This window comes from Tachyglossus aculeatus, unplaced genomic scaffold (genome assembly GCF_015852505.1).
Source record: "Tachyglossus aculeatus isolate mTacAcu1 unplaced genomic scaffold, mTacAcu1.pri SUPER_34, whole genome shotgun sequence".
In the NCBI taxonomy this organism is placed as follows: domain Eukaryota; kingdom Metazoa; phylum Chordata; class Mammalia; order Monotremata; family Tachyglossidae; genus Tachyglossus; species Tachyglossus aculeatus.
Window position 1 is genome coordinate 695,266 of NW_024044839.1, and position 15,879 is coordinate 711,144.

The following is a 15,879-nucleotide window of genomic DNA, read 5'->3' on the forward strand; positions in this document are numbered from 1 at the left end:
TCCCCATTTTACAGATGAGGTAACTGAGGCACAGAGAAGTTAAGTGACTCGCCCAAAGTCACACGGCTGACAAGTGGCAGAGCCAGGATTAGAACCCACGACCTCTGGCTCCCGGAGCCCCGCCGGCTCCTCCCTGGCTTCAACCAGACTCGGGGAGCCAGCCGAGTTGTGGACGGTCACTGTCGTCATCACCATCCCCCTCATAATGAGGCTTTCTTGGAAGGGGTTAGGCACCCAGGGAGCCTGAGTTCCCCCACTGTTTCTGGCCAGTGTTTATGAGGATTTTCTACCGCCGTCTTAAGAAGCGAGGTGAGGGTTAAGTCACCCATCTCCAGGATCCAGACTGATCCAAATTTCCCCCTTCCAGACTATAAGCTCCTTGTGGGAAGGGAATTGTGTTAGTTTATTGCTATATTGTACTCTACCAAGGGCTTAGTACAGTGCCCTGCACACAGTAAGGACTTTAATAAACACGATTGAGTGAATGAAGAGGCCAATTCAAAGCAGCCCTGAGGGAAAAACAAAGCAAAACATAAATTCTACAGCTAGAGGGATTAAGATTGTCCAGGCCCCAAGGCCTCACTTGGGTGGGCATAGTGGGCAAGATATTGGGCTTCAGTTTCCTTGAAGGCCTCACCGCCTAACCCTTGGATGTAGGAATCCTCAGATTTAGCAGGTCTGAATGGTTTCAAATAGAGACTTAGCACACACAGAAGCATTTTTTTATTTGGTACAGTCTGGAGTTTCCCAGCTTCCCAAGATACTGTGAAGAGACCCACCATGAAGAAAGCATGGAGAGAAGGGAAGGTACAAAAAAACCCCCCAAACCCCAAGGTTTGCTCCGTATCACACCTCCCCACTCCATCTGACCCACACCTCACCTCATGAACAGAAATAGGGAGTGCCCGTAGTTTACTATTTCCACTATCTGTAACTTATTTTAATGCCTATCTCCCTCTGTAGACTGTACGTGTCTTGTGGGCAGGATTCTATTAGACTGTACTTTCCTGAGTACTGAGTGCTGAGTAGAGGGCATTGTGCCCAGTAAGCACCCAATAAATACCATTGATTAATGGAATGCCTGCTGGAGCTGTGCCACCCGTGGTGAAAGCACATGGTAAAAGAACCACCTAGGGCATCTCGTGAGATGGAAAGACCCAGCAGTAATCCTGAAAATAAATATCTAATTGGGTGGGGAAGACTGTGGCAGCTTTTGAGACGACTGCCATGGTAGCCTTACTTTTTCTCGTCTCCGTGCTTAGGCACAGCATTGGCACCGTGCTGTGGCCACTTTGGCCATTCTTTACCACACCCCCTTTGCGGTGTGCGGCAGCTCTGCCCGCTTACTTGCTCTTTGCAGCCCATGCCTCAGCAGGATAGTGACTGGCAGGTGAGAGAGGGGGCAGGTGGCCCTATTCAAACCGCCAGCACTTGAATCTATCTCTTCATGCAGGATCTCAGTCCCGGAGTCACTGTGCCCGGCCTGAGGCTCATCCATCATTCCCCACAAGAGATTCCTTCAACCACTCTCAATTCTGGCGGTGAGTTACTTGGGAAGCAGCAGTGCAAGCAATTGTTGAAAGGAAGACCAAGTTTCTTTGCTTTCTGTACAAAGCAACCTCAGTCGTCCCTCCTCATTGCCACCTACGGGGGTTGGCCAGGTTGAAGGAGAAGTAGCCGTGCCATGGGGTGTCGGTAATCTCCCAGGCTCCCTTTTAATTGGAAATGACAGCAGCATAGTTCCCCAAATGCACCTAGTGGGCTCTTGGTACAGTGCTCTGACCCCAGTGGGTGCCCGGGCCAGTTCTCTCTACCCAATGCACACCTGGTAGGGCGTTCTGCCCCCAGTAGGCATCCAGTACAAAGCTCTGCATTCAATAGGCATTAAGTACAGCGTCCTACATGCATTGGGCACCCGGTCTAGCCCCCTGGCAATGACCCGTTGAAATGAGGCCTCCGGCCTCTCCTTTCTTTGCTGCTGCTTCCACTCTGTTATAAAGAATTCCGACTCTGGGGAGCTCACTCCATAAGAGTAATTCACCCAGCCGCTCCGAGGGACCTTCAGTGGCCCCCACTCTCTCGTGTCCCAAACCCGGGAGGAACTGGGAATTCAGCCCTGGCCTGTTTTTCATCCTCTTCATGTCGGTTGCCCAGGTACAGGGAACACCCTGCCAGGAGCTGAGGCTCAGAAGGTGAATGGAAGGAAGACACTGACTAGTAATTCTGGAAGGGCAGGAATGCTAAGTCCTTCTTTACTGGGCACAAGGCAAGAAAGTGAATGTTCCACTTTACCAGCCCCTTGGGCCCAGGGACAAACTTAAGAACAGTAGTTAGTAGCAGTTTGTCTGCCTGTTGTTATAATGTACTCTCCCATGTGCTTAGTACAGTGCTTTGCACACAGTAAGCGCTCAATAAATACGATTGAATGAATGAATGAATTTATTGAGCACTCAGCTGATGCGATGCACTGTACTAGGTGCTTAGGAAAGACAGGATAAAGAACTGCCACGTTCCCTGCCCACAAGGAGCTTCCAGTCTCCAAGGAAGAAAGCCCAGAAAGGGAGGGAGTTTTAGGCTAAAGGCGGGTTTAGGCAGGAGTCTGAATGTGCATAGTCTCAATGAGGGGCAATTGGAAGGAGTGTGGCTTGGAGGAGAGGGAATAATAATAATGGTATTTGTTAAGCGCTTACCATGTGCCCAGCACTGTTCTAAGCGCTGGGGTAGACACAAAGTAGTCAGGTTTGTCCCACTTGAGGCTGGACACCCAAACTCTAATCTGTGCTTTTGGAGGCCCTGCTCGGAAGAAGACAAATGAATCTTCTAGACTGTGAGCCCGTTGTTGGGTAGGGACCATCTTTATATGTCGCCAACTTGTACTTCCCAAGCATTTAGTACAGTGCCCTGCACACAGTAAGTGCTCAATAATTACAGTTGAATAAATGAATGAATGAATCTCTCCAGCAACTCCCTCAATCGATTGACTACTGCCCCTTCGCCGTATGCAGAACACTGTACTAAGCGCTTGGGAGGGTACAGTAGAGTTTGTGGACACATTCCCCAACCACAAGCCGCTTACGGTCTAGAGGGGGAACGGACATTGAAATAAAATTTGACATAAGTGCTGTAGAGCTGAGGGTGGGGCGAATATCAAGCGCTTAAAGGGTATAGATCCAAGACATCGCAGAAGGGGGAGAGAGTAGGGGAAGTCAGAGCTTGGTTATGGAAGACCTCTTGGAGATGTGATTTTAAAATGGCTTTGAAGGTGGATGAGTCCTTTGATTTCACTTGTCTGTTTCCCTTTCTCCCCGTCACCCTATGTGTGAAAGGTATTGGCTCTAAGAGGAGAAAGGCATGAATTCTAAGAACAGTTCTGCATGTAATTACCTACGAGACAGCATTCCGCTTCCTTGGACACAGTTCGCACAACAGGGCCAACTTCTGTTGCCGTTTCCCTCTGTTTCGTGTTTAGGCTCTTCGACCAGTTTTATGACTCTTGACCAGGCGTCATTCCTCAGATGAAAAAGCAGTGTTTGGTGAGTCTGACTTACCTTCAAATTATATTCCTCCCTCCTATCTGTAAATTAGTTCAGTGTCTGCTTCCCCCTGCTGGATCGGAAGGCCCTAGAGGAGAGAGTTGTGTCTATTCTTTGAACACTTCAGAGCCTAGGCACCCAGTCGGTTCTATTCTCTGATTGATTAAACAGAAGACAACCAAGCCCGTGCTCTTTCCGCTAGGCCATGCTGCTTCTCTTTGAGGACTGGGATCTTGTTTGCTTTGTGGTACTCTCCCAAGCGCTTAGTCACAGCCTTAATCCTTCCCAGACTGAGCCCCCTCTTTCCTCTCCCCTTCCCCCTTCCCCCTGCCCCCCTCCTTCCCTTCCGCACAGCACCTGTATATGTGTTTGTACAGATTTATTACTCTATTTATTTTACTTGTACAATATTACTATTCTATTTATTTTGTTAATGTGCATCTAGCTTTACTTGTTTATTCTGATGACTTGACACCTGTCCACGTTTCATTTTGTTGTCTGCCTCCCCCTTTCAATCGTTCAACCGTATTTATTGATCAATCAATCAATCATATTTATTGAGCGCTTATTATGTGCAGAGCACTGTACTAAGCGCTTGGGAAGTACAAATTGGCAACATATAGAGACAGTCCCTACCCAACAGTGGGCTCACAGTCTAAAAGAGTTATTGAGCGCTTACTGTGTGCAGAGCACTGTACTAATCAATCAATCGTATTTATTGAGTGCTTACTGTGTGCAGAGCGCTGTACTAAGCGCTTGGGAAGTCCAAGCTGGCAACATAGAGAGACGGTCCCTACCCAACAGTGGGCTCACAGTCTAGAAGGGGGACTTCTAGGCTGTGAGCCCGTTGTTGCCAACTTGTACTTCCCAAGCGCTTAGTACAGCGCTCTGCACACAGGAAGCGCTCAATAAATACGATTGAATGAATGAATGAATGAGTGAGTGAATGAATGAATGTGGTGGGGTGTTGTATTGGGGTTGGCCGGTGAGGAGGCAACGGGCCGTCCTGCCACGAGGCGCAGCCGGGGCTTGCGAGGAGGCGCGCGCGTTTGCGCGTGCGCCGTGGGCCCCGCCCCTGCGCGTGCGCCGTAGGCCCCGCCCACTTGGGGGAGGGGCGGGGTTCCAGCCTCGGCCTCGCGCCCTTTAAACCGCCGGGCCTGAGCCGAACCTCGAGGCTGCCCTCGAACTTGTATATATTTGTGCAGATTTATAACTCTATTTTACTTGTACATATGTACTATTCAATGTATTTTGTTAATTATGTGCATATAGCTGTAATTCTATTTGCTCTGACGATTTGGACACCCGTCTACGCGTTGTGTTTTGTTGTCTGTCTCCCCCTTCTATTCATTCATTCATTCAGTCGTATTTATTGAGCGCTTATTGGGTGCAGAGCACTGTACTAAGCGCTTGGGAAGTACAAGTCGGCGACATATAGAATCGGTCCCTACCCAACAATTCATTCATTCAATCGTATTTTATAATAATGATTTTGGTATTTGTTAAGCGCTTACTATGTGCAAAGCACTGTTCTAAGCGCTGGGGAGGATACAAGGAGATGAGGTTGTCCCATGTGGGGCTCACAGTCTTAAACCCCATTTTACAGATGAGGTAACTGAGGCCCAGAGAAGTGAAGTGACTTGCCCAGAGTCACACAGCTGAGAAGCAGCAGAGCAGGGATTTGAACCCATGACCTCTGACTCCCAAACCCGTGCTCTTTCCACTGAGCCACGCACTGCTTCTTCTTATTGAGCGCTTACTGGGTGCAGAGCACTGTTCTAAGCGCTTGGGAAGTGCAAGTCGGCAGCATATAGAAACGGTCCCTACCCAACAATTCATTCATTCAATCGTAGTTATTGAGCGCTTACTGGGTGCAGAGTGCTGTACTAAGCGCTTGGGAAGTACAAGTTGGCAACATCGAGAGACGGTCCCTACCCAACAGCGGGCTCACAGTCTAGAAGGGGGAGACAGAGAACAAAACAAAACGTATTAACAAAATAAAATAAATAGAACAAATATGTACAAATAAAATAAATAAATAAATAGAGTAATAAATCCGTACAAACATATATACAGGTGCTGTGGGGAGGGGAAGGAGGTAAGGATGGGGGGATGGGGAGGAGGAGAGGAAGGAGGGGGGTCAGTCAAGCACTCTTCTAAATACTGGGGAGGCTACAAGGTGATCAGGTTGCCCCACGGGGGGGGGGGGGCTCACAGTCTTAATCCCCATTTTACAGATGAGGTAACAGGCACAGAGAAGTTAAGTGGCTTGCTCAAAGTCACACAGCTGACAGTTGGCCGAGTCAGGATTTGAATCCATAACCTATGACCCCAAAGCCCGTGCTCTTTCCATTGAGCCACGCTGATTAACAACAACAATAACAATCATGGTATTTGTTAAGTTTTTATTTGGTATCAGGCACTTCTAGACCGTGAGCCCATTGTTGGGTTGGGACCGTTTCTATATGTTGCCGACTTGTACTTCCCAAGCGCTTAGTACAGTGCTCTGCACCCAGTAAGCGCTCAATAAATACGATTGAATGAATGAATTGTTGGGTAGGGACCCTTTCTATATGTTGCCGACTTGCACTTCCCAAGCGCTTAGTACAGTGCTCTGCACCCAGTAAGCGCTCAATAAATACGATTGAATGAATGAATTGTTGGGTAGGTACCGTTTCTACATGTTGCCGACTTGAACTTCCCAAGCGCTTAGTACAGTGCTCTGCACCCAGTAAGCGCTCAATCAATCAATCGTATTTATTGAGTGCTTACAGTGTGCAGAGCACTGTACTAAGCGCTTGGGAAGTACAAGATGGCAACAAATACAGTCCCTACCCAACAGTGGGCTCACAGTCTAAAAGGGGGAGACAGAGAACAAAACCAAACATACTAACAGAATAAAATAAATAGAATAGATATGTACAAGTAAAATAAATAAATAGAGTAATAAATATGTACAGACATATATACAGGTGCTGTGGGGAAGGGAAGGAGGTAAGATGGGATAGAGAGGGGGACGAGGGGGAGAGGAAGGAAGGGGCTCAGTCTGGGAGGCCTCCTGGAGGAGGTGAGCTCTCAGTAGGGCCTTAATAGGCTCAATAACTACGATTGAATGAATGAATTGTTGGGTAGGGACCGTTTCTATATGTTGCCGACTTGTACTTCCCAAGCGCTTAGTACAGTGCTCTGCGCTCAGTAAATACGATTGAATGAATGAATGAGTGAAAAGGCAGGGGCGGCGACAGGCCTCGCGAGGGGCAGCCCGGGCGCGCGGCCGTCAGGCGCCGCGAGGGGCAGGCCGGGAGGGGGCCTTTCTGAGGTGAGGGGGGGAGGGGCAGGGCCGCGGGCAGGCGCCGCGAGGGGCAGGCCGGGCGGGGTCCTTTCTGAGGGGAGGGGGGAGGGGCAGGCCGGGCGCGCGGCCGTCAGGCGCCGCGAGGGGCAGCCCGGGAGGGGGCCTTTCTGAGGGGAGGGGGGCGGGGCGGGGCGGAGCGCGCGGGAAGAGGCGACGGCAGCCCGGGGGGCGCCATGGAGGAGGTGGACGGGGAGCCGCCGCTCACAGTAAGGACGGGCCCGTGAGGGGCGGGGGGGCTGGGGGGGACGCTCTGCCCTGTGACCTCGGGCAAGTCACTTCACTTCTCCCTGCCTCAGTTCCCTCGTCTGGAAAGCGGGCATGAAAAGAACTTGTACTACCCAAGCGCTTAGTACAGTGCCCTGCACACAGTAAGCGCTCAATAAATACGATGGAATGAATGACTCCCCACAGCACCTATGTATCTATCTGTAATTTATTGTTTTATCTATTTGTATTAATGTCTGTCTCCCCCTCTAGACCGTGAGCTCGTTGTTGGGGAGGGACCGTCTCTATATGCTTCCAACTTGTACTTCTCAAGCGCTTAGTACAGTGCTCTGCACACAGTAAGCGCTCAATAAGTAAATACGACTGAATGAATGAATGAATAAATACGATTGAATGAATGACTCCCCACAGCACCTATGTATTTAGCTGTATATATCTGTAATATATTGCTTTATCTGTTTGTATTAATGTCTGTCTCCCCCTCTAGACCGTGAGCTCGTTGTTGGGGAGGGACCGTCTCTATATGCTTCCAACTTGTACTTCTCAAGCGCTTAGTACAGTGCTCTGCACACAGTAAGCGCTCAATAAATACGGTTGAATGAATAACTGCCCACAGCACCTATGTATCTACCTGTAATTATTGTTTTATCTAATTTTATTAATGTCTGTCTAACCCTGTAGACCGTGAGCTCGTTGTTGGGTAGGGACCGTCTCTCTATGCTTCTAACTTGTACTTCCCAAGCGCTTAGTACAGTGCCCTGCACACAGTAAGCGCTCAATAAGTAAATACGACTGAATGAATGAATGAATGAGTACGATTGAATGAATGACTCCCCACAGCACCTATGTATTTAGCTGTATATATCTGTAATATAATGCTTTATCTGTTTGTATTAATGTCTGTCTCCCCCTCTAGACCGTGAGCTCGTTGTGGGGTAGCGACCGTCTCTATATGCTTCACAATTTGTACTTCCCAAGCGCTTAGTACAGTGCTCTGCACACAGTAAGCGCTCAATAAATACTATTGAATGAATGACTCCCCACAGCACCTATGCATCTATGTGTAATTTATTGTTTTATCTATTTGTATTAATGTCTGTCTCCCCCTCTAGACCGTGAGCTCGTTGTTGGGTAGGGACTGTCTCTATATGCTTCCAACTTGTACTTCCCTAGCGCTTAGTACAGTGCCCTGCACACAGTAAGCGCTCAATAAATACGATTGAATGAATGACTCCCCACAGCATCTATGTATATATCTGTAATTTATTGTTTTATCTATTTGTATTAATGTCTGTCTCCCCCACTAGACCGTGAGCTCATTGTTGGGAAGGGACCGTCTCTCTATGTTTCCAACTTGTACTTCTCAAGCACTTAGTACAGTGCCCTGCACACGGTAAGCGCTCAATAAATACGATTGAATGAATGAATATAGAGACGGTCCCTATCCAACAGCGGGCTCACAGTCTAGAAGACAAGTTCCCCAGATTTGGAGCCCCATGTGGGACACGGACTGTGTCCAACCCTATTTGCCGGTATTCCTGCAATCGTATTTATTGAGCGCTTACTGTGTGCAGAGCACTGTACTAAGCGCTTGGACAGGACAATGCAACACTAAAGAGCGACAACCCCTCCCCACAGTGCGCTTCCAGTCTTCCAGTCCGGTCCTCTTATTTAAGGGGCTCATCAACGTGTTTCAGAGTAAAGAGCCCCAGCTTGGGAGTCAGAAGTCATGGGTTCTAATCCCGGCTCCGCCACTTATCCGCTGTGTGACTTTGGGCAAGTCACTTAACTTCTCTGTGCCTGTTACCTCATCTGGAAAATGGGGATTAAGACTGTGAACCCCATGTAGGACAACCTGATGACCTTGTATTTCCTCCAGCGCTTAGAACAATGCTTGGCACATAGTAAGCGCTTAACAAATACCAAAATTATTATTATTATTATTGTCACCCCACAGCTGGCAGCAAGAGCCCCCAACCCTGCCCCGAGGGGAAAGGGGATGGGTGCCCGGTAAAGAGAGCGCGTTGTGGTGCCCAGCGTGCCAGTCTGGGGCCGTGCCCCTTCTATCCCTGAGTGCCCCGGAGCCAGGCGGGCCTGGCATCGGCGGGGAGGGTCACGGGGCACAACCCCACGGAGAGCCGCCCTGACGGCTGGGTCTTGCGCTTTTCTGCCCCACAGCCCATCCCCGGCCTCAATCCCGAGAAGAAGCAGATGTGTTTCGACTGGGGGCCCGGGGAAATGCTGGTGTGTGAGACGTTGTTTGGGAAGAGAGGTACGGTGCCCCCCCCCGCCCCCCCCCCCATGAGTTGGGGACGAGAGTAATTTCATTGGAAGGAAGGCCACCCATCTCTCTGGGCAGGATAAAGAACTCGAACTCATTTTGGGAGAGTTTTGACTTTCGAAGCCTTGGGAATCTTACGGATTCCTTCGCTGCCAAGGATCGGAAGAGCCGATTGTGTGTGTTGAGTTCTTTGTCTCCGATGCTGGTGCCCCCCACTGCCTCCCCCTCCCCGGAGACCTGGGGCAGAAAGAGGCTGGGCCCAGAGGGTGGGTCTTCCCCCGTGAAGCTCTGCCGGCCCGGCGGGGCGGGGAGGGCGGCGTCAATGAGGACTGACCCGTGAGTACCCGCACTGTTTCAGAGGCTGTGGTGGGGCAGGCCGGCTGCCCCTTCATCTACATCGTCCGGAAGGACGTGGACGTGTATTCCCAGATCCTGCGCAAACTCTTCAATGAGTCTCACAGCATCTTCGTGGGACTGCAGCGCAGTGAAGAGGAGCTGGCGGGCAAGAACAGGAAGGCCCAGTAAGTTGGAGTGGACGGGCGGGTGGGTGGGCAGCAAGAGCTTCCTTTGCCCCGGCACTCTCGAGGGACGTGGAGCGTGTACCCCCGGGCTGGGCTAGCCCCAGGTGCAGCGGGGAGAATTCATACAGGGAGACCGCTTGGCCAGGTGAGCAGAGCACGGGTCTGGGAGTTGGGAGAACAGGGCCTTCCTCCTGACTCTGCCCCTGGCCTGCTGTGTGACCCTGGACAAATCACTCAACCTCTCTGGGCCTTGGGGTCTTTCTCGGTAAAATGGGGATCTGATCCCTGCTCTCCCTCTACCTTAGACCGTGAGCCCCGTGGGGGACAGGGACTGTATCCTATCTGGTTACCCCAGCACTTAGCAGAGTGCTCAGTGCCTAGCGAGTCCCAAATGAACGTTGTTTTTTGCTCAGAAGTAAAAGCAGCACCCACACCCTTCTCATGAGCAAGGGGTCGCCCAGTCCCATGTTCAGCTGGGAGAGGGAATCTAAGAAGAGTCATCTCTTCTTCCCCCCTCCTTTCTCCTCACCCTGACCTGTTCCGGTACACATTGGGTCATTTTTCTTGCCGGTGGGCAACCACAAAGCGAGTCCTTTTCCCCAAAAACGCCTCCGTAGCCTTCATGGACTGTCTCTTGCTTGTTCCTAGGTTGGTCCGTGTGAGCAAAAACTACCGGTCAGTCATGAGGGCCTGCATGGAGGAAATGCACCAGGTGGCCGGTGAGTGGCCAGCGGGTGGCAGGCGGCGGGGTTTGCCTGCGGCCTGTCTGGCTGGTCATCGGGCCCAGCTCGGGTGCTGGAAATCCTGCGGCCGTGGCATCTCGGGCAGGCCACGGGGGCAGTGGTGGTTGACTGACGGCTTGCCGACGGGGGAGTGAGGGAGGGTGGAGGTCTTGGGGTTTCCAGAGGTACTCAGATCGGTGGCGGTGGGGGGACTGGGGAGGCAGGAGAAGAGGGGCTCCGTCCCTTGAAAGTGCCGCTTGCTTTGACAGTGTCGGCCCAAGACCCCGGGTGTGGACGCCAGTACAGCAGCCAGGTAACGCACCCGTTCCCGGCCCTGCCTGGGGTCCCACTTGGCCGGACCCCCTCCGGCCGCCCTCCCCGAGTGTTGGGCCGTATGGGCCCTGAACCGCCACTCGATCAGGGGTATTTACTGAGTACCTACTGTGCGCAGAGCACTGTACTAAGTGCTTGGGAGAGTATAACGAAGCAGAGTTGGTAGATACGTTCCCTGCCGTCAACGAGCTAGACCAACGAGTCTAGGGGGGGATAGAGATTAATGTAAATAAGTAGCTTATGGCGTATAGTATAAAGATCTATGCAACCCTCCCGAATGCGGGGGGCTCACTGCTCCTCTGTTGTCAAACTCAGGTTCCGGACACCGCCCCCATACATCTGAGGGAATGACGGGCTTTCGGGGGAGTCTGGTTTACTGGGTGGAGAAGGATTTCTTTCTCCTGCCCCGACCAAGTATCAGCGCTCAAGCCAACCATTCTGTTATTCCTCCGTCTTAGCAGCCCAGACCGACCGGTCGGGGTGAAGGCGGGCCTGGGGGTCGGCTTCGAGGTGGCCCGTCCCTTCAGCGGGGCCTGCCCTCCCCCCAGAGCTGGTGATGAGCTGGCAGGGTGGGCTGTGGGGCTGGCATCTGTCCTGTTTCGCCACTCCTGCAGCCACCTGTCCCTTGTCCGTCCCCTCAGGTCTCAATTCTATCTGCGATGGAGCTGATCTGGAACCTTTGTGAAATCCTGTTCATAGAAATGGCCACAGGTGAGGGCCGGGGGTCAGGCCGGTGGTTTTCCCATTGCTCCCCAGCTGTCGGGCACCCGCACCGCACTGCTCGATCCCAGCCCTAGTGGAGTGGGCCTGGCTCCGTGGGTGGGGTCCGGCCTGGATGAGCCCCGGGGGGCGGGAGGGAGGGATGATGCCAGCCCATGGGCCGCGAGGAGCGTACAGTCTAGTGGCCCCTGGCCCTGGAGAGGGAGCGGGAAAGACAGAGCCCAGTGAGCCGGGTCCTAGTCCTGCCTCTGCCCGTGCCATTGGGCGAGCCTGCCCGTTCCCGGTGGTGGTGGCTCGGTCGGGCCGGGGCCAGGGTGGGCGTTCAGGTGGGTGAACGGGGCTCTGGTGTCCGCTCCCAGCGGGGCCGCTGCTGCTGCTCCTCCTGGACTGGATCCGGCTGCACGTGTGTGAGATGGACAGCCTGTCTGCCGACGTCCTGGGCAGCGACAGTCCCACTGACCACCAGAGCTTCTGGGATTTGGTGAGTGCCGGTGGGAGGGGATGGGGGACCGGGCCCCGCCCTCCTCCTTCCATCCTATCCCCGGGCGCCGGCCTCGGGCCAGGCCCGCCCCGCTGACGTTCTGGGCCGCGGGGGTTTTTGCAGGTGACGCTGTTGGTGCTCCAGGGCCGTCTGGGGGAGGCGCGACAGATGCTCTGCAAGGAAGCGGACGCCAGCCCGGCGGCGGCGGGCGTGTGCGGGATCCTCGGGGACCTCATGCGGGCCATGCCCATCCTCAGCGTACGTGGGGCGGCCCCACCGCGGACAGCAGGCACCCGGGCCGGGGATTGGGGGCTCGGCCCCTCCGCCCCGTGTCGTCTCCTGCCGTCAGTGAGGGCGCTCAGTCCTCCGAGACTCTACCATTTCCTTCCCTGCCGGGGTCTCGGTCCCCCTCCCCGACACCTCCCCCTTCTGTTTCTGTTGTCCCCCCACCCTCACATCTTCCGTTTCGTGGGGGCAGGTGAGGGGCCTCCTTACCAGTCGCCCCCACCCCCTCCCCAACAAGCGTTGAATGGCTCTTTGCCTGCCTCCCCCCCACCCCTACAGCCGGGGAACACGCAGACCCTGACAGAGCTGGAGCTGAAGTGGCAGCACTGGCATGAGGAGTGTGAGCGTCATCTCCAGGACGGCACGTTCGCCGCCCACCCCCACCTGGAGACCCTCTGTAAGGTCCGTGGCCGGGGGTGGGGTGGGTGGGCTCCTTGGGTTGAGCCCCGGGGGCGACACACCGCAGGCCGGGCCGGGGCTGGGACAACAGGGGCCGGCCCCTGACTCCCCACGGCCTCCCCAGATCCTGGTGGGGGACGAGGAGGCGCTGCTGGGCCAGAAGAGCCTCCTCAGCACGTGGTACCACTTCCTGGTCACCAGGCTCCTGTACGCCCACCCCACGGTCAAGCCCGCCGAGCTGCATTTCTACGCGCAGGTGAGATGGGGGTGGGGGAAAGCCCGTTGGTCCCCGGCAGGGGGATGGGGCGGGGGAGGGTTCGGCTCGTCACCGGAGCCTCTTCCCTCCCTCGGCCCCCGCGGGGTCTCTGCAGTCCAGCCTGGATCTCTTCCTGGGCGGTGACGGCGGCCCGGAGCCGCTGGACAACATCTTGATGGCGGCCTTCGAGTTCGACATTCACCAAGTGATCAAGGAGTGCAGGTTGGTGCCCCGCCCTTCCCCTCCCCCTTGGTCAGGGGTCTCGCCCAGACCCACCCCTTCCCCCGACCCCGCTCCGGGTTTACCTTCACAGCATCGCCCTCAGCAACTGGTGGTTCGTGGCTCACCTGACGGACCTGCTGGACCACTGCAAGCTCCTGCAGTCCCACAACCTCTAGTGAGTGTGGCTGGGGGTGGGGGCCGGGGGCTGGGCTGGGGCTGGGCCCGAGGACCGCTCTGAGGCTGCTGACGTCCTGCCGCCCTCTCTGTGCTTCCAGTTTTGGCTCCAACATGCGAGAGTTTCTCCTGCTGGAATTTGCTTCGGGGCTGTTCGCTCATCATAGGTAGGGCAGGGGGGACGGGGATGGTGGGTGGCGGTTGGTGGTCTGTGTCGCCGGGACTGCACCGAGGGGTCAGAGAGCAGGTGGCGCCCAGTGGGAGGGACGAGGGCAGCCATAAATACCACAAGAGCCTGCGCCAGGCTCCTGTGGGCTCCAACAGTAGCTTGGCAGGGGAGACGACTGTGAAATGATGCCACGGCCCCCAGTTCCGCTCCCTCCATCACCCCGCAGGATCTCGTCTTCAGCCGGTTAGGGGTGGGTCCCCGTCTCCCTCATCTTCAGCCTTTGGCAGCTGGGGATAGGTCCCCTTAACCATGGCCCTCCCGGTGGGCCTACCTCCGATTTTCAGCCAGTGGGGGTGGGTCCCCTCGACTACAGCCTCCCCCCGCCCCGTTTTTCAGCCTGTGGCAGCTGGGGGTGGATTACTTCGACCACTGCCCGGAGTTCGGCCGCGTCTACCTGGAGCTGCACATGGAGCGGATCCCCCTGGACACGGAGCGCAAGGCTCTCAAGGTGCTGCGTGTCTGCGAGCAGCGGCAGATGGCGGAGCAGGGTGAGGGCCCGCGCCACCGGCCGGAGCGGGGGATGGGGGCGGACCCCGGGGGGGGGGCCCGAGGCCCCGAAGTCTCACTTCCCCCCCGCGCAGTTCGCAGCGTCTGTAAGATCATGGCCATGAAAGCCGTCCGCAACAACCGGCTGGGCTCCGCGCTGTCCTGGAGCATCCGGGCCAAAGACGCCGCCTTCGCCACCCTCGTGTCAGACAGGTGAGCCTAACGGGTGGCGTGGGCCCGGGGCACGAGCCGGGGGGAGCGGAGCCTGAGCTGGCCGCACCCGCAGGTTCCTGCAGCACTACTGCGAGCAGGGCAGCTTCTCCGACCGGGACCTCATCGACAACTTGGGCTCCTCCATCATGCTCAGCGATCGCCTGACGTTCCTGGGTGAGACCCCCGCCCCCGCCTCTGCTGGGCGTTTGGTACAGTGCTCTGTACGTACCTGGAGCTAAGGAGACCCCAGCAGTCGACCGACTCGGGGCTCAGAACTGCCTGCGCGGGAGGGTGCGACACCTGGGAATCCCCACCTCCCCCAGCCCCATTTGGAGGCAGGGACCGTGTCCGGAGCCACCCCGGCGCTCAGCACTGTGCCTGACCCGAACTAAGCACTTAAACACGCGCCACGGCTGACTAAGCAAGAGCGGTTCCCTGGCCCCAAGGAGCTGAGCGGTGGCCTGTGGGGAGGGGGAGGTGTCGGGAGTGAATCGGGGAAGGCTTCCTGGAGGTGGGTTGGGGCTGTAGGAGGGGTTTTGAGATGGGGAGAACTTGGCAGGTTTGGAGAGGGGAGAGAATAAGGCACTTGTTGGGCTGGGGCTGAGAGCCTCCTGGGCTCTGACCTGGACCCCCCCACTGCCTGTCCAGGAAAATACCGCGAGTTCCACCGTCTGTACGGGGAGCAGCACTTTGCCGCCGCGGCCTCCCTGCTGCTGTCGCTCATGACCTCCCACATCGCTCCCCGCTCCTTCTGGATGACCCTGCTGACGGACGCCCTGCCCCTCCTGGAGCAGAAGCAGGTAGGTGGGGGCCTGGGGACATGGGGCACGGCCTAGGAGGGATGAGATCAGGGTCGGCCCAATCCTGGGCTGGGCATCGGTAAACCTCTCCTGCCCCCAGGTCATCTTTTCTGTGGAGCAGACATATGAGCTGCTGCAGTGCCTGGAGACCTTGACAGCCATCAAGATGGGGTCTGAAAGCCGGCGCCTGCAGGTAGAGGGGCTTTGGGGGAAGGGGGGGGGGGGCGGTCCTGGGGGTCCTTGCTGCCCTTTGCTCCCTGAAAAAAGTTGGCCGTCACTTTCCTCAGGAGTGTTTTTTGGGGGATGGGGGGAGCGTCCCAACCCCACAACTTTGTCCCCATTGGGGGCCTCCCACCCTTGTCCCTACCACGCGGATGTCTCTGGGTTCGGGGCCACAGGGGCTACTGCCCCACCCAGCAGGACACACCCCAGGGCTCAGGGCGCGGCGGGCCTTTCTAGGACGACGACAGCGTGGAGGCGACCAAGCTGGAGATGCTGCGGCTGGCCCTGGCCCGGAACCTGGCCCGCGCCATCGTGAGGGACGGCACCCTAGAGGGCTCCTGAGCCCGGCCCCCACCCCTGCTCCCCTGGGCCCCCAGCCCTGTACATATACCGTTTTTTAAAAATAAACTCGCCTTTTTGCAACT

General features: G+C 55.6%; 1 protein-coding gene across 2 annotated transcripts; it reads left to right on the plus strand.

Annotated features, from left to right (window-relative positions):
- Positions 1 to 1,464: 1,464 nt before the first annotated feature.
- On the plus strand, positions 1,465 to 15,862 carry NUP85 (nucleoporin 85). 2 transcript variants are annotated; one of them, XM_038741944.1, is made up of 20 exons: positions 1,465 to 1,541; positions 3,327 to 3,533; positions 9,289 to 9,382; positions 9,750 to 9,912; positions 10,561 to 10,631; positions 10,904 to 10,947; positions 11,609 to 11,678; positions 12,047 to 12,168; positions 12,292 to 12,426; positions 12,733 to 12,855; positions 12,977 to 13,108; positions 13,224 to 13,330; positions 13,422 to 13,505; positions 13,606 to 13,671; positions 14,070 to 14,221; positions 14,315 to 14,432; positions 14,506 to 14,606; positions 15,081 to 15,232; positions 15,333 to 15,425; positions 15,692 to 15,862. In XM_038741944.1, the coding sequence occupies exons 2-20, from the start codon at positions 3,516 to 3,518 to the stop codon at positions 15,794 to 15,796; spliced, it is 1,950 nt and encodes a 649-aa protein (XP_038597872.1). In that variant the 5' UTR covers positions 1,465 to 1,541; positions 3,327 to 3,515; the 3' UTR covers positions 15,797 to 15,862. The 2 variants fall into 2 exon arrangements, with proteins under 2 accessions (XP_038597872.1, XP_038597871.1); XM_038741943.1 differs by lacking the exons at positions 1,465 to 1,541; positions 3,327 to 3,533 and adding an exon at positions 7,059 to 7,091.
- Positions 15,863 to 15,879: the final 17 nt, after the last annotated feature.

Bases quoted from the DNA above. Each gene is read 5' to 3' on its own strand.
- NUP85 (XM_038741943.1), top strand. From the start codon at position 7,059: ATGGAGGAGGTGGACGGGGAGCCGCCGCTCACA. The intron at 7,092-9,288 runs GTAAGGACGGGC...TCTGCCCCACAG, and splicing joins ACGGGGAGCCGCCGCTCACA to CCCATCCCCGGCCTCAATCC. The intron at 15,233-15,332 runs GTAGGTGGGGGC...TCCTGCCCCCAG, and splicing joins CCCTCCTGGAGCAGAAGCAG to GTCATCTTTTCTGTGGAGCA.